General features: G+C 43.1%; 1 protein-coding gene across 1 annotated transcript in view; it reads right to left on the bottom strand.

The window, feature by feature from the left end:
* CACNA2D3 (calcium voltage-gated channel auxiliary subunit alpha2delta 3) overlaps positions 1-18,213 on the bottom strand; it is an 899,902-nt gene that overhangs the window by 159,771 nt on the left and 721,918 nt on the right. The window contains exons 30-33 of the mRNA XM_027121113.1: positions 16,907-16,977; positions 4,559-4,634; positions 1,870-1,922; positions 90-145 (exon numbers count right to left, since the gene is read on the bottom strand). Coding sequence (XP_026976914.1) covers positions 90-145; positions 1,870-1,922; positions 4,559-4,634; positions 16,907-16,977 — 256 coding nt within the window. The remainder of the gene's footprint in view (positions 1-89; positions 146-1,869; positions 1,923-4,558; positions 4,635-16,906; positions 16,978-18,213) is intronic.

The following is an 18,213-nucleotide window of genomic DNA, read 5'->3' as shown; positions in this document are numbered from 1 at the left end:
TTTACATGAGCACATCCCTGGTGAAAAGTAGCCAGTGAACCCCGGGTTCATCACTCTGAGCAAGGAAAGAGAAGCCAGTTGCTGCTTACCTTTAGCTGTCATATCTGAGTGCCACCAACTGCAGAGGTTAAATTCCACCAGGAACCTAAACAGGAAATGAAAAAGCCCAATGTTACTTGGTCACCCACACCCTGAACTGAAGTGACATTCTGTGTTATTCAGCATCACTCACCTCATTTGAAAGAATAACATCATCATCTGGAGATATCAAGGTGCTTGGTTCAGTTACCACTGAATTTTCACTAGGTTTTGTCTTACTTGTGAAAGACTATTTTATCACCAATGCCAGCCAAACCCTGAAATCAGGTTCACCTAGACTCAGGGACTCTTTTGAGAAATATCTGCTTTATAGGCAGAAATTGTTTTCTTTTTATAGTCTGAGTCCATAGTAAAAAGTCAACATTCAAAGGGCTTCCCCCTGGGCTTCCCTGGTGGCGCGGTGGTTGAGAGTCCGCCTGCCGATGCAGAGGACACGGGTTCGTGCCCTGGTCCGGGAAGATCTCACATGCCGTGGAGTGGCTGGGCCCGTGAGCCACGGCCGCTGGGCCTGCGCGTCCGGAGCCTGTGCTCCGCAACGGGAGAGCCACAACAGTGAGAGGCCCGCGTATCGCAAAAACAAACAAACAAAAAACCAAAGGGCTTCCCCTGCCTTGGTTCAGAAATACAAATGGAATATTCTCTACTTAGACTATGATCTACACTACAAAGGATGTTTTCAAAATTTACACTGTAACACAAATGTATTCAGTTGTGTGTGTGTGTGTGTGTGTGTGTGTGTGTGTGTGTATGTAGGGCAGGGTGGTGGGGACAGAGAGAACAAGCTCCATTTTATGAAATTATATCACAATGCAACTCCACAAAAATCATAATTTCTCAACTGCTAGTAAAGAATACAAAAGTAATATAAATCATCCTCTAAATAAATGAAAATAGATCAAAATTCAGTCATTTCCTTCTCAGGCTCATGGCTGCTATCCTCTAGCAGCTCTCAATCAAAATCTCACTGTTACCTGTATTTTCTGATTCTTATGTACATTTAGAAGTTACTCCCCACTTGAAGTTATAACTTTGTTAACATAGGTTACATTGAAGCAATAAGGAAGACAATGTCTGTTCATCAGATAGCAAGAAATCTGCCTTAAACTCATAGAACTGGAAAATAAGAATAAGAGAGTTTGGTGCAGCTTGAATGATCTGGTTTCCATGCTGGTCCATGGAATTCCTCCTTTCTGTGTGACACAGTGTTTCTGTAATGTGTCCAATATCTCATCTGGAAGTCAAGCCTTTCATCTTTGTGCCATTTCAAGTCTGACCTAAGTCACAGATGCATCCAGCAGGACTGTAATTTGACAAGGTAAACAATTAAATCACACCTGAGAAAGCCCCTGACCCATGAGTGCACAGGCCCCCACGCCTGCACATGCCAAGACATCCAAAGGAGCACAGTGGACAGCCTGGCAATTTGCTCTTCTGACCACAGCCCACCCAGGCTGCATTAAGAACAGCCAGACATCTATGTTACATTTAACAGTAACCACAATAAATAAATGTGGTTTGTGTATTGCAAGCTGTTAGTCTGCTAAATGGTGATATAAGGGCATGAGCAGTGACCATGAACAACTTAATAAAAGATAATTTTGGGGACTCAACAGTCAATATTTCGAGATGTTCAATCAGGTTATCGCAGAGTATTATGATGTAATGGTTATTGGAAGCAGAGTCTCCCAATTCACTTTTTAACACAGAAAAGCAGTAATACTTTTTTATAAGCAATAATACTTTTTTAAACATGCAGCAAATTGTACTTACAAGACAAGTTCTGTCATTATCCATTTTATTGCAGCAAGGAAGGCATTATAAGGCTGAAGAGAAGAATTCAGTTCATTAAAAACAATGTATCACACACAAAATTTGTAGTTTAACCTAAGGCTTTACAAAAAGACAATGTTATTTTTCTAGAGAGATTGATATCATGTCAAAAAACAGTGAAGCTCTAGCTTAAAGAAGAAAATGGTTGGATACTGTATCCCAAAACTAACATTTTAAAACTTTGAACTCCCCTGTAGTGAGATGTGATTTACAAGTAAAATAAACATGATCTAATACAGGGGTTATCTCTGGGAGGAAAAAGGAAGTTCACCAAATGATGATTAAACCTTTACTCTCTGGGGGCTAATATTTCACAGCCTAATGCTGAGCGGTTGGAATCATATAACTAATTTCAAATGGTAATTCACAGGGCTGCCTCTTGGAAAGGTGATTCCCTGTTCTCCATCACTGTATGTCATTCACTGAAATAAGCAAAAATTGCACATGCTTGATTTTAATGCCGCCCATGAATTATGTAGGATTTAAGCTGCGTTTTCTCACACTTACATATTCAGACTTGAAAAAAATGATAACCATATAAATATGTGATTTTATCCTTGCAGAAAATCCCCTTCACTCTATAAAAGAAGGCATTGACGGGCTAATCTTTATTTCAGAATATTTTAATTAAAAAAAGCAGTGGGATTGTTTACTCTGTGATATTTCCTATGTGGATAATTCAATTTCCTGAATTCTGGAAAATACCAAGTCTCCCCCTCAGTCGGTTCTTTGTACCTAGGTATGCTAGATATGTGAGCAGTGGGTGGATCTGAGAGACAGGTAATGACGTTGGCAAAGCCCGAGCCCCAAGTTGCAGGTCCAGACAAATCTCAGAACCTTCTGTGGTTGTCTTCAGGTAGCAGGGAATTGAAATGCCCAGTCCTGGTTTCTGACGTGACAGCTGCTTAATCCTACCTCCTAAGCATTTTGATGATAAGGACTAGAGCTAGGAATGGGAGGATTATCCAGTTTCAAATAAAACAAGGACAAATTTATTTACCCCTGACCATTCTTAAAACTTGCCTATTCAAGACAGTAAGCAAATGTACAGAACACAACAATCCACTGGGGTTACTCCCAGCCCACCCAGATTTCAGACTAAATCTCTTGCTCCGATTGAGTGTGTCCTCATCATTCCCTGAATCACAGGGCTTTCAGGGTCAGATAAGGATGTGAACTTTTAACTATTTCCTAAAACCAAATGCAGCCATGCAATCCTGTGGTTCTGCCACTATACTTCTTATGGCTTGAAAAATAACCATCTTTCTTTCAAAAGGACCAAGGGAGGTCAGACCATAGGACAGTTTTGTGTTTTTGTACCTGCCAGGATGGGTAGTGACATTTCAGTAGTCCTCCATAGTGTGGGAGGAGAGAATGAATAAAGGGATTAAGGAAGGAAGAGGGGGAGGCACAGGGGCAGCTCACCCTGAGGCCCTGGGCGGGGCCGGGGCGGGGGTGGGGGGGTGGAGGGGGGCTTGGCTGCGGCAGTGGGAGGAGGATACTCAAGCATTCCCTGCCAGATGCTGGCTCAATGCAGGGTAAACAAAGGGATTATGTAAATACAGGATTAAAAAATTTTAATGCACATTAGCATTCAGAAGGGTAAAGCCATTGAGCTCTTAAGCCTAATGATAAAAACATATCTTGGGAACATTTTAAATCTGGAAATACTCATGCTAAGGCTAGGGAAGCTGGGTGTGGAGATATGTGTTGATTCTCACTAAAAAGTGGTATTTTTCAAATCGTCCCATTTTTAGTTCCTAGTTGCCTCTCAGAAATGTCCCAGCTCAGAATCATTCCTTGCTCCCTTAGTGTAGGAGAACCGTGTTAAATATTTGGTTTTTAAATAATCCCCTTGCAAGATCTTACATCTGTAAATGAGAAGGTGTATATTTATATTTTAAAACCAAAACGGCTCTTAAATTTTGTGCTTCAAACCAAATTTTAGGTTGATTTTTTGGAATTTACAAAATGATAACATGTAAGGGTTATATTTATACCCATATGTCAGACTATGTTGAAGTATCTGTATCTGTTTTTTCTGTGTTTTCAAGTTATTGGTGACCAAATTTATATTGCTTGCACATTGTAAATTATATTTTTAAACTGGGGGTAAATTGTCACAGTTAATTTCTGGTGATCTGAAAGCCAGTTTCTAATGATACAAAGCTATGTTGATTGATCCTCAACTGTGACATCATGGATGGAATCAGCTCCAGGGAAAATGATGTTAAAAGCAGCAGCATGATTAGAGCAGAGAATCTGATCAAAATGTGAATTTGGGCATAGGCTAACTGCTCTACTACAAACTAAAAGGAAGGTTTCTGTTGAACCAAACCAAATTCTCTTTTATTTGAGAATGAGGGAATTGATACAACTTCTCCCCTTTTCTATCCAACAAAAGGATGGGGGGTTGCTGCATTAATCCATCAAATACTTTAGACCTGTTTATCATACACACAATCACTGGATTTGGGTTTAAACAGAAGTGATCTTCTTGACTTGACACATTTAAATATTCATGGTTTTGAAACGGATAAACTTGATGACTCCAAAGAAAAAGATATGCTCACATGCAGGGACAGACAAAAACATGCAGTTGTTTTCTGAGTGACTGCACTGTACTTACATCCAGTAGACCATGGGCACCATCGCTGCTCTCCTTGTTGGCCCTGCACATGGCTTGATAGTCATAAAGGGTAATTCTATAGAAGAGAATGGAAAGGAGCTTCACTAAATGGGAAAACACGAGAACCAGATGATGCTGTGGACCAACCAGCAAGGTGAACAGTCACTAACACCACCAGCCAGTGCAGCAGTGACAAGCACAAGTCAAGGCAGGCCTAACAAGGGTGACAAGCAAGGGACACAGCAAAGTCCAGGACTGGAGACACAGTCATGTCACACTTGGAACTTAAAGAATAAAGGGAATAAAGGTACCGTTGGGATGGAGGGTTGGGAGAAGAAACCCCCCAACTTGACCAAATAGTCATTTTGGTTTGAACAATGATGACGTGCATGGACCAGGATACTCCAGAGAAAGATGCTCTCTTAAACTGAATTCTGGGCCCCTGATGAAATCCACATGGATCATGTCTGCAAGGTCAAGGAGAGCTGGGAAGGGCCACTTTGAGTTAAGAAATGGCAGGATCCTCTGTCTCTTTTAAGCACGAGGAAATAGGCTTGGACCAAGATAAAGCCAGCACTTTGACAATTTGTTGGAAACCAGCTGGCTCATTGGTTGTTAACCCCCTTCCATTACCACCACCATGGTAGTGAACATATGTATACTCACTACTAAGTATGCTTTCGAAAACAGTGCAGTTTATGAAACAGGAAAATGGACGTCTTTTTCTCCCTTGGTGATAAAAATACAGCTCTCCTCCTAGTTATGATCTTTACTCACTTACAAAGATGTTTTACTTTATAATTTTTACAGATATTTTACTTTCCTATTAACACCTTTACAAAGTAAAAAGAATGGCAATTTCCAGCAGCAAGTTAAGAACTTTTAGATGGAGCGAACACTTTATCCCAAAGGAGACGGGCATTTCGTCTCTCCCCCAAGCTCCTCTTCCCACTATTCCTGGCCCCCCAAAGGAGAGACACTTAAAGTCCAGCCTGAGCTATGTTAACAGCTGCCAGATGACATGTTAATACTGTAATACATGAACTTCTCAATGACTGGAAGGAATTCTCCCTACAGGAATACCTTTCTGAAATAATACAGTGCATAATGTGAAGCATACTTAACACTGTGCTGGAAATGTACACTACAATAGAAGTTCCATGCTGCAGGACTGGGGTTGGATCTGTTTCACACCTAGCACAGCACCCAGCATGGAGAAGGTGTTCCAATTTAAAAGGTTGAATGCATGAATGACTGCCTGATTGCATGAATCTTGAATAGTCGATGACACAGCTGAGACTGAAGAGGTCAACTGCAAAATGTGATGTGAAGGCTTTCCCCTCTAGACAATAAATTAGAGATATCACACACACGGATTAAACCAAAGAGCATCTATGGGCACCAGGTAGAAAACTGGCCACTTGACCAAATTGAGATGGAAACCAGCTCCTGACCAGCACCACACAGGCATTATAGGCAGCAAAGCCCAAGAGGGTACCAGTGTCACACAATCTCCTGGAAAGTCCCCCAAAGCCCCTTCCTCTTCAGGACATTTCTAGTCTTGCTGACTGTCCTCTGGCTTTTTTCCTCCCAGCAGATGCAAGCAGAACCAGTGTATACTGAGAGATAAATGAAGCCTATGAACCAGCCAAGTGTCTGGCTCAGGGAACTCCCTGAACAAACTTCTCACAGAAATGCTCATCATTGACACAGCCCTGACACGAATTCAGCCACAAAATCAACTGCAGGCCAGGATGGACAAGTCTAATTGGCCCCTGACTGGCCTACCACGTCACAGTCTGCATCCTCAACAGTGGATTTCGGCAGGTGCCCCGGAAGGGCTTTCTAGGATTTGGCAAGAATTATTATTAGCTTTATCCTTTTCCTACTGCCCAACTCTATCTCTGCAGCTGGAATTTGGGTCAGAGCTGGTGAGAGGCAGCATGGGTTGAGTGGGACTTGAGTGTGTTTGGGGTCTTGTAGACATGGATGCACTGTGGCCTTGGCTTAAAAGGTTGGTTGTCATCTATAATAGCAGGTTGCTTCTGAGGCTTTATTTTTTCATTTATAAAGTGACTTCCAGAGATGTTCTCAGATTTAACTAATCAGTCATGTGAAAGTATACTGAAATATACTATGCAATGTGCTAGCCTTGTTATGACAGAAGGCCTAATTTTGTTCTTTGCTAGATTTTTGACTCTTAAAGCTACACTGTTCCCAAAGGCCCAAGTGACTGGTAGTGTGACTTAATGATTAGCAAGCTAGCTTTGAAGTCAGTGACCTGAGCTCAAATCCTAACTCACCCACTTATTACAATTCTTTTTAAGCCTCTTTGTGCCTCAGTTTCCTCATCTGTAAAATAGTGAGAATAATGGCTGCCTTATAGGGTGGTCGTGAGGATTAAGTGAGATTATACACATGTACTGCCTTTAGCACAGTGCCTAGTACAGAGGAAGCATTCAACAGAAGGCAGGGCTGCAGCTGCTGTTATAACTTATTAGTCTGGTTTTCACTGCCATTATGAATTAATGCGGGTGGTGTTAAATGCATTGGGAATTGACTCAGGCTTTACCCAGCTGGCTGGAGAATGGGTAGGCCTCCTGGTTTTCTTAGCTCATTGGCATATATGATGCAATGTAAAATTCACACTTCTTACTGAAGTAACAGACACCTTCAGAAGTCATGCTGGGGTTATCAGCAGATGATGCGGCAACTTCTGTCCATGAGCTTCATAGCTGAGGACAGGGTAACAACAGCTAATGTCTACTGAAGTCTATTTAGCAACTGTGAGCAAGGTACTCTTCTAAGCATGTTCCTACAGGAGAGATTCTAATCATCCCCATTTCACACAGGGGCAAACCAAGTCTCGGCTAGCCTAAAGATGTGCCCAAGTTCACACACCTAACAAGTGGCAGAGCCAGAATTAGATGGGGGTCATGCTGAATCCACCTCACTCTGCCTTCTGCTCAGTAGCAGGTTCTAGGAAATGCTTAGAATTCAGCCCTGTGCCCCAACCCAGAGTCTTATTGGAATGTCACAGGGAATGCTACCCAAGATAGGGTCTCATAATCAATATCCAGAATCAACTTCCAACCCAAGCTGAGGTGCTGTGACGGGGTCACCAGACCAGGCTGGACTAGCTGGCCAGGCTAGTGAGAGCCCCTTGTCATGGTAACCACCATGACAAACAGATGGCTGGAAGCTCAGGATTCTCCTGGGATCATTTTTAAAGGCTCCAGTTTACTTGTTGGGTCCAAACTCAATTGCTCTAGGGCAGCTTCCAGGCCAGGGTTCCTGCCTTTCATTTCACAAATAAGCTTTCCTGATCTGATTGCCACTGAGGAGGTTACAAAACAAACCTTCTCTCTCTTCTCCATGCTTAGGCAGCTTTAACTAGATGTTGCAGAAAGAGAGACTTCCAGATTGTTGCCCTTTTTGAAGTGATTTTGTTACTGTTTTAAATAACTCCATTTTGTGGCTACCTGTATCCTGTTCGGCTGATTATAGTTAAAGAACATGATAATTGCCTGCTTTCTTTCGGGTCTAAAATAAGCCCCGAGCGTCTCGTGCCCAGCCCAAGATTGCTGCTGCACTGCTGCACTCAGCAGCAGGAGTTTATTCTTATTACAGATAACATGCCTTAATCCCCATGACATCACCACCAGGCCACGGCAACCGCGGGCTGCTGGGGAGACCTTATCATTAACGTCTCTGTGCTCCCCAGATGGGTCTCTTTGAAACTTTGACAGAAGGCAGATACAGTCTCTGAAGAAGAAACCCAAAGCAATGCAAACCAAGCATGGGCAACCCTATGTATCCTGTACTAGGTAGAGTCTCGGGTGTCAGGCTTGTGACATTAGGAATTGCTTAAATCCATTTTGCTGATTCTTCTCTTTTCCAACTAGACAAAAATCACGACCAAGAAAAAGATTTCTTCTAAAAATTAGAAGGTTGAATTTCAAAGGCATGAGTTCAGCTAATTTAAGCTCATTAGTAACAGTGGGGACCAGCATTTATTAAACACCTACTTTGTGCCCATGAGGCCAGGTACATTACCTGCAACGACTCTAACTCACTTTGGCTAAAAATTTGCCTCAAAACCAGCCTTGAAACAGCTTAATGTTTGCAAATATGGCCCTAAAACAGGACAGGGAGGCATCTGACATAGAGACCCGCCGAGGGACATATTTAAGCAATTTTGAATCAAAAAGTATGAGAAGCAAAGGTGACTCACTAGGGTAGCATGTAAAAATATGTATCCTTTGTTGAGCTATAAAATGTGTTCTCTGGGGCAGTTTTCAACTTGCAAGTGTCAGGGCATGGAGCAAGAACACAGGAAATTCTAAACAAAGGGATTGTCACCATGGGAAGTTTACTCATTCATACATCTTAGACAGCCAGGAGAATGGAAAGCTCAGTCTGTTCCATCTGAACACTAATAGTAGATCCAGAAGGAGCTCTCCCGTCTCTCCTTTTTGCCTTGGTGGCCAATCTCTTCTTACAGAGATTGTACTGTTCTTTATGATCAACACAGAACATCTAACACAGCAGAGGAGGTGAGTTGAAGGTGCCTTTGAACGCTCTGATGGAAAATCGCTAAAATAAATGTAGTTAATGAGCACCCATCATTAGAAGAGAATAAGTGCCATAAGGCTGCACCAGCTGGAAGCCCAGCACCTAGGGTATTGGGGCCATTCAGGGTCCAGTGCAGAACCCTGAGAGGGGAGCCTCACTCATTCTATAGATTAAGCAGAGGGTCTATCAGCCCCAAATGCTTTTCATCAACAGGTGCTGAGACTATAAAAAGAAACAAAGTCACAGATACTGACCACATCAACATCTCACCCAGGTAATAAAAGCAGTAACAATAAGAAATAATCGATTACTTTCTGCCAGTCAAGTATTATCTCTGATGTCAAGGGCATGGAGAGGAAACTAAGGCTCAGGAGGTGAAGTTACTGTGGCTCTCCCAGTCAAATTTGCTTCAATCCTGGGGCACAGGATAACATGCACAGGTGCCTAGTAGGTGCACCTAGCCAGTGGCTTGTCTGCCCATTCAACTACGCCTTCCATGAATATTAGCTTTCCGTGTTAAACTGAAGGGGAAAATGCAATTATGATTAATCCCACGTAGAAAAGGCTAAATTTCTTTTGCTTCTTTGTTTGAGTAAGATATAGAAGGAAACAGCTAAATTCTGCTTAGGGAATGAGTGAATGCAAAACCCACTTGAGGCAGGAAACTTGGGTGCTAGAGGAGCATCCTTGGGCTCTGCCAAATGCCTGGCGCCATGTGTACATTTCACAACAACTGCACCATGGTAATGCCTGAGTTGCGCTTAGCACAGTGTGGGGCACACAACTGAGGCTCAGGATGTTAGAACCTAGGGATGTTGGTGCTGCCAGTGTCATTATGATTAGTCAAACCCAACAGGTGTTATCGAGTGCTCCTGCTGTCATTGCCTGGGGTCAGACATCACTGACAGATGCATTAGATGGTGGCTATGACCATTTGTGTTCAGGACTGCACGGGCATGTGGGGTGTGGAGAAAACTAGGAGTTAGGAATATAGCCTCATCTCTGGAAGGGTTTCAGAGTGGATGTCACAGGAAGCAGGGTTCAATAGTTAGAGGACTTGGGTGGTCTGAAGCAAACTGGGGCACGATGGATGTGGCAGAGGCTATCATAGTCTCCCGACAGCCATTCTCCTCTCGCAATGAGCAGAACACCGACTTTTTGATATGCACATTTCCCAGGTTCTTTTGTAGGTAGGTGAGGCCATGTGATTAAGCAGCAGTATTATATGGAAGCAAAAGTATTGTACGGGAGTAAGTACTTAAATAAAGAAAGAAATTTTAAAAAGGAATTTTACTTGGCCTTTTTGGACCTCCTAGAATCCTCCTGCCAGCCTAGTTTGCCGAACTAATGGCTGCAGCTCAGCAGCTATCTTGGATCATGAGGTAATCTTGACTTTAAAAGCCAACTTAGAAGGAGGTAAAGAAAAAAAAAGATGTGGTCATGTGTCCATGATGACAACATGAGGCCCCCAAATTAGTATTTTCAGACTTCCTTCACATAAAAGAGAAAAAGACTCCTATGTTCTTTCACACTTTGTTATTTTGGAATTTCCTATTATTTCTAGTAGAACCAACTACTAACCAATACATTGGACTTCAAGTTTGAAAGACTTTTACTTTCTCTCAAAGCAAAACAAGCATGAATATGAACAAATATCCCTGCAGAGAATACTTAGTCTTCTCCAGCTATGGGAAAAGATGAGTGGTGACCAGGAAAACATGGTCTAGAATCTAGAATCCAAGAGACACGAGTTCAAATTCCATCTCCCCACACACTACTGTGGGTGAATTTGAACAAGTTACTAAAACACTTGAAGCCTCCACTTCCAGTTGCTCTTCTGTCAAATGGCAATAATGATAGTAGGTATTTCATGGATTTGCCATGAGGATAGGTAATGCATGCAAACTGCTTGGAATAATGCCTTGCCTGTACAGTTGACCCTTGAACAATGTAGGGGTTAGGGAGCTGACCCTCGTGCAGTCGAAAATCCGAGTACAATTTGCCCTCTGTAAACACAGTTTCTTCATATCCACGGTTCCGTATCCACAGATTCAACCAACCACAGACTGTGTAGCACTTCAGTATTTACGATTTTAAAAATCCGTGTATAAGTGGACTCCCACAGTTCAAACCTGTGTTGTTCAAGGGTCAACTGCAATGATTCAATAATGAGACTGCAATAATTCAATAAATGAGACCTGCTGCTATTATGATGTAGATGACGGTGGCTATTGTTATTGTTGTGATTGGGGATCCTCAAGCAGCAGCTTTAGGGTTTTAAAGAGCAGTCCATTGGAATCCCCATGTTTCTGCATTCCAGAAAGTTTGGCCCAGAAACACACTTGTCCAAGCCAATCCGTCTTCTTGTTCCCTTCAATGCCACCTCTGACAAAGCATACTTCAGTGGACACGGCCAGGTCAACAGGAAGCCAAGAAGCCATTACATTCCTTACATGAGCTGTTGAGTATTAGACATCGGTGGAGCAGTCGGTATTAGAGCAGCCATCCAAACATAACAGACTTCTCCTCTAACACTCTCTGGATTCCAAGGCCAGGGCATTCGCTGAAATGTAACGCAATCACCAAAGACAGGGAAAGCTCCAGTCACCCGCCATGGAGCCAGTGCAGTTCCATCATATGGAGACAGGGGTAGAAATGGTCCAAGTCTTGAATCCTACCTGACGAGACACCTTTTTAGAAAGGCAATTTAGAAGGAGCCGCCACAGGGAATTCTACACAAGTTGACTATGTTAACGAATGTGTAGGGGGTGAGGTGAGGAGGACGTTCACCAGGCCCCGCAGGGAAAATACGAATGGCCTTGGAGGGGTGAAAGCTCAGGCATGCTGCGCCACGCACATAAAACAAACAAAACAGAACAAAATGGAAGAGACACAACCAAGAGGGACAGGAATTCTCAGTAGCTCCCAAAGCAAAAACAAATTGTTAGCAAGCAGTTCGTTTCTCTGCAAGTCAAGGGCCAGGTGTGCCCCATGGGTCTTTCCTTCCTCGAGCTTACTTAAATACACAAAGAACAAGGGAAGACCCTTTGGCAGAAACCACAAGGATATTTGGTAAAAGCATGCATTATTCCACTTAACCCTCACTGCAGGTACGAAAATCACTCTTTCAATTTCATCTTGCTGCAGAGAAAACTGAAATTATGGAGTTAAAGTTGCCAAAAGTCAGGCAAGTTTGAAGTTGGGCAGCACCTAGACTGGCACCTGGTGCGTTTAACTTAGTACTTCTTGACCCTGACTGCACGTGAGAATCACATGGATGCTTTTAAAAAGCATTAAAAAAAAAAAAAAAAAAAGCATAAATGCCTGGGCTCCGTCCCCAGACAAATCTAATATGAATCTCTTGGGGAACAGCTGGAGCATGGGTGTGTTTTAAGAGCTCTCCAGGGGTGCTAGCTGAGTCCAAGCCCACAGGCCCACGCCCAACACTATGACTGCTGTGCAGTAACTACCTTTTGGGGGTCATTAGTGATTTAAAAAAGAAGAGAAGAAAATTAAAAAAAAAAAAAGATTTCAGACATTTGGAGCTCTTATCCAAGAGCTAATCTTACCTCCTATTTGTAGTAGCTTTGCAATTTGCAAAGCATTTTCACTTCTCTTATTTCAGGTGATTCTCACAAAATCCCATCTCACCAAAATTCCTATTTTGGTGGCAAAGAAACTGAGGCCCAGAGAAACTGAGGAATCTGTCCACGGCCACACAGTGGCCATTCTGAGGCTCAACCTGAAGTCTTCATATTTCAAGTCCAGTATATCAAAGAGGCCCTATCAGGAATCTTGGACTCTGCTATGACCAGCTATATATTTTTTTTTCTCACTTTTCCCTGGATATTTGACATTGAGTTCCATCACTGGGGGCAAGAAGGGGTGGTGAAATAAATGAATTACTGTATAATAAAAAATATTTTGAAACTAGATTTTCTCTTAGTATTGTGAGAAGGGCAAAGTCACTGCCAAGGCCAGCAAGGAGAGCCATGGACTGTGGCTTTTGAGAAATATGAACACAAGGCTCTTACTGGACACGAACTTGAGTTAAAAGAGAAAAGCAGCTAAAATGAAAAGCCCTAAATGAGTCAGGGCCACTTAGGGAGTCCATTTACTTTCCATGGTAAGAATAAAAAGGCATTTCAAGTCCTCTGTTTGAAACACAAAAAGCTGACCTGGAATATGGTATCTTATGAGAAAATATCTTATGGTATCTTATGAGAAAATATGTGAAGCCTGGGGACATGGCTTTGGTTTAAGAATTTATCAACTTCAGTTAAAAGAAATCTGGGTGATCTTATCACTCGGCTGGCCTCCATCCTGAAAGTTCTGTTTGCCCACATAAGTCACTGCTGGGCCAACATCCTCCTTGGCTATCCTTCACTTTGTCTCAAACAAAACTGAAGGAAGTTCCATGCACTACTCAATGTTACTGTACATAGAACCAGGTAAAGGGGAGAGGCTAGAAAATTCTCCCTGTGCTTAGACTGCAGGATGTTTGAATCCAGCTCCATTACACAGAGACAAGTTCTTAACCTTTCCAAGCCCCATTGTTTCCATCTATCAAATAGGTACATATATACCCAGATCCAGCTTCATGGGCACGTGGCCTGTGTAACTGGACAGAACCCTGCACTTAGAAGGGCTGCGTGCTTTGTTTAATGCTCTGCTGTTGCCATCTTGAAACTCTCAATAATTTTTGAGCAAGGGGCACCACGTTTTCATTTTGCACTGGTCCTGTTTATAACTGTCTCACAAGTTGTTGGAAAGGACTGCAAGAAGTAAGATCTGCAGCTGCAACCTAGGTCTGGTATGTGGTAGGTGCTCTGGGAAGGTAGCCACTGCTACCTTCATTATTTTCACATTGCTGAGGCTATTGGTATGTTATTTGGCCCTGGGCACTATGTCATCTGTAAGTTGGATGGACAGAGTCAAGTCAGAGACTCAGCCTAAGTGACCAAGAGTGACCACTTCACCTCTTAGATGGTTTGCACATGCTGCTGAAGAACTTTCTCAAAGCTCCCTCAAGTTGGTAATTTGTTCACACAAATCAGTTCACACAAATTCCCCTCCTCCCACATGGCACTGTAGATGCACAAGTGGATGTTCTTTCCCTCTGATGGCACCTAAGTAGAATGGCCATCGGGTCACCAGGTAAGTGGCCAAACGATCAAGGAAAGAGTCCATGCCAAGCAGGCAAGCATCGCTTTGCTTTAGAGAGAGAGGCAGTGACTATGGTCCACTGGAGAGAGAGATAAATGGGAGGCTGATAAAGGGAGATGCTGTTCTGTACTTTGAGCTCTGTCTTTCTGAAGAAGATGGTTTGTAGGGCTCTCGTGTATGAAAGGCGTTTCTTTAGAAATGGGTGTTAAGCAGACCAAATTAAGAAACTTGGTGCCAGGTTGCACTGTCCAATATGCTGAGATGAGATGTCTGCTACGTGAATGGATCCTGAGCTTTACCAGGGCTCAGCCATGCCACCAAAGCAACTTAACCTCCATGTATCCTGTGTTTGGGGGTGGGGTACAGTTTAACATGGTGCCTGACATCTGTCCCAGGGCACTGTTACTTTTGGCTACATCCTTTCAGTGCTTCTGAAATACAGATCTGCTCTGAATAAAAGGACTGTCAACCTTATTTTCTGAGTAAACATGCTGGCAAGGGCTTGAACGTCTGAGTTCCAGGAGGACCTCAGTACCCCAACACTGGATGGAGACCCCATCACCAGGTGTCATGGGAAGCCCATTGCGATATGTGTGAATGTAAAATTTAAAAAAAAGCATCACCTGGTGCCAAGTAAAAAGCTAAGTCAAAGATCCACAACAACAAAAATCATAGCAGCAGCTAGCAATTACTGAGCCCTTAATATATGCCAGGCACCGTGTCAGAACGTTATGCTTATTATTATCTCATTAGCTCTGACAGCAACCTTTGCAAGTAATTATTATCATCATCTTCATTTTCCACGTAAGGAAACCAAAGCGTGGGGAGGTAACATGACTTATTCTAAGTCATGCAGCTAGTAAATGTCAGAGCCTGGATTTGAACCCAATCCATCTGACTCCAAAACCCAAACTCTCATTGCTGTCCTGGCCTCATGAGGGGGCCTTTCAAAGAAGCCTAGGAGGTTTGTCAAGTAATTCCCAAATGACAGCAGTTGCTGTTAAAATTTAGTAGAGAGTCCCAGCACTCCTCTTTTCTCAAATATGCTAGCTACTCCTGTGAAAGTTCTAAATTCATGTCAACTATATTTCACCCACATTAAGGAGAAGTCTAGGAATTCAAAATTCTGCTACAACCTTTTTCTTTCTCCCACCAAACTGTTTGAAAGGAATATCTAAGAGGGAAGAGAAAAAAAAAAAAGTCATTTTGTTAAAAAAGTTGAAAAATATGCTTTCAAATGAGAAACATGTGTGTGCTTATTCTTCCTCTTTTGTCTCTCCCTACCCCCACCAAGTTGAAAACAAGCTAACACAATACAAATGTACATATCCACATAAAGATACAAGAAACCAGCGGTGCCCTGGATGGCAGACAGTCCAGCAGAGCAACCCGAGCCCAGCTCCAAGTCCAGTTTTCAAGCTTATGTACAATGACTCCTGGCAAAAGAAGGGAAAAAATGTACTTGAATTTTAAAGAGGGCATCGAGCAGGGGTGAACACTCAGGCAGGCTGGAGAGCAAGTGTGTCAGAGATTGCAGAAGTGCTGGAGTCATGCCATTTAAAAATATCATTTCTTGTTTCCTTGTTTCTGCCACAAACAAGCTACGGAATCTCAAGAATTGGGTCATCATTTTTGAATTCCCTGCTTTCAGCACAGCACTCAGTTGGTCTTATTGAGTAGCTTAAAAGTCTGATTTCCTGAGCTAACACTTCCTGGCCATTCAGCTGCGGGGGGGGGGGGAAAAAAATTGGGGGGACTGTCTTTCCCACTGGCAACCAATGTGCAATAGTTCTCACAGGTGAGCCTAGGTCCATCCTTGCATTTCCTGATATCATATATTTAACAGCATCATATATGTCCAGGAAAGCACCACTAATAGACCACCGTTCTCCCTGGGAGGCCAAGGGAAGGGAGACAGGTTGACTCCTGGGGGGGACAAAACTGGCCTCCTGATCTCGCAGGGTGATGATCTTTCTCATTGGCTTTGATGTTCCCCAAAGCGTGGCTGGCTTGCGCACAGGGAACGCGGGGCTGTGAGGAAATCATCCTATACGAGCTTCACTTAGGGTCAACAAGAGCCCTCACAACTCAATGGAGTGGTCCCTACCACCAATTTTAGCAATTCTAGCAACAGATTTAAACTTACCTCCATCTGGGAGCAGGTTTTGTGAACTTTTACATGATTTTCTAAAATTATATCGAGGCTTTAAACATCACTTCCCATCTCTGAGTTCCAGATTTCTAGCAAGCTGCCCCAGTTTGTCAGTGTGAGACAAGACACCCTCCTCCTCCTTTTGACCAGGTGAAAATGCTTCCTACTTCTCTGCAATCACTTGTTTCAGACCAACATAATCACCTCCCAGTGCAGGCTCTGACTTCAGGACCAGACTCTAATAAATGCTACGCTAAGGGAACAGGGAATGCATTGTGAGCTGAGTTTCTGAGACTCTTAACACTCATGCAAAAGGCATCGAATTTCAGAAGATCTTCTGGAGCATGAACACAGTCATGGGGTCAAGTCTGGGCTTGCTTTATTTGACCTTAGTTTGTTTTATTTTATTTAGGCAAACTTTCTCGGGGGACGCAAGGAACCATAAAATCCCTTACCTTTTAAAGGAGCCCATTGTTAACAATTTGTTCATCACAGCTCCCTCCACCTCACCAAAAAAGTCTCCAGTCTGCAGGGAAGAAAAGAAGACCCATGAGGAAGTGTAGATAAATAATGTGCCCAAACACCAGAGGAGAAATAAAAACGGACACACTCTGTGTCCTGGAGCTGACAGGGGCAAAGAGCAGGTTTTCAGGACTACTGTTACATAACAGCGGAAAAGGTCTTAATAGTCATGAGAAGTTATGGGATTACAGAGCAAACTAATAAGCAGATGTGAATATTCCAAATACATGGCAGGGGCGAGGAGGCAGGGTAAGGGTGACATTGCATAACACGTGCTGAGTGTTGTAATTAAAACACACATGCACACGTGTGCACACACATGCATACAAGCACACACGCATGCACCATTACTCTTGGATGGAGGGAGTAGGCATTAATCTGCTCTCAATCCCTTGTGATTAAAACACTACTTCATACAGACAGAAACAGGCTGTGAAAGGGCTTCCTAAGCAGTAATAAAAAGAATAGTTTATAATTCCTAAATGACCTGTTTAGGGATATATAGCAGTCTTCTTCATCGGCTCTATAAATTTCCTACAGCAGAGAATATGTCCTTTCTCTAAATTACTTTCTGAGGAACACCCTCATTTTGTCCATAGGCAGTTAATATGTTGACCAAGAATGAAGCTGTCTAGCCCTGCGAAAAGAAGGCTTGGCCAGTCAGACTTCCAATGGCCAACCCCAGCTCTGGGGCTGTCTTCAGGGCACTGGAGGCCTACCAGTCCTTCCCCAGCGCCAGGCTGATGCTCCTGCAAGTCCAGTTCTTGGTGCTGGCCGAGATTTGCCAACTCTGAAAGGCGGAATGAAGGATTAACATCCTCGGGCATCCCTCCAGATTCCTGGAGCCACTATCATCAGTGTCCCAAGGGGGAGGGTGTATCCAATACAGCAGAACAGAGCTTGGAGCAACAGCCTTCCTCTGCCAACACCCTGGAAGGGGCCAGTGTAGATCAGTAGAGAACCCCCATCTGTACTGTGGGTGCTCTGAGGATTTATAGCTTATGTGGACGTGGGTGGACGGCATTACACTCAGAGCCCAAATTATATAAATTCCATAGGCTTTGTATGATATTAACTAAATCCTGATTCCATTACAATGCAGTGACCTCAACAAGGCTCCTAGGAGTTTTCAGGCAGAAAGGCACATACAGACTTCGCCAAAAAGTCCGAAGAGAGAGGAGGAAAGAAGGAAATGACATTTTCACTGACTGAAGGTCAAGCATTGCCTGTTTCACTCCAG

The sequence above is a fragment of the Aethalodelphis obliquidens genome, unplaced genomic scaffold (assembly GCF_003676395.1).
Source record: "Aethalodelphis obliquidens isolate GAN/ISIS:26980383/991018 unplaced genomic scaffold, ASM367639v1 scaffold22, whole genome shotgun sequence".
Classification (NCBI taxonomy): Eukaryota; Metazoa; Chordata; class Mammalia; order Artiodactyla; family Delphinidae; genus Aethalodelphis; species Aethalodelphis obliquidens.
This window is presented reverse-complemented; position numbering and strand designations above follow the sequence as displayed.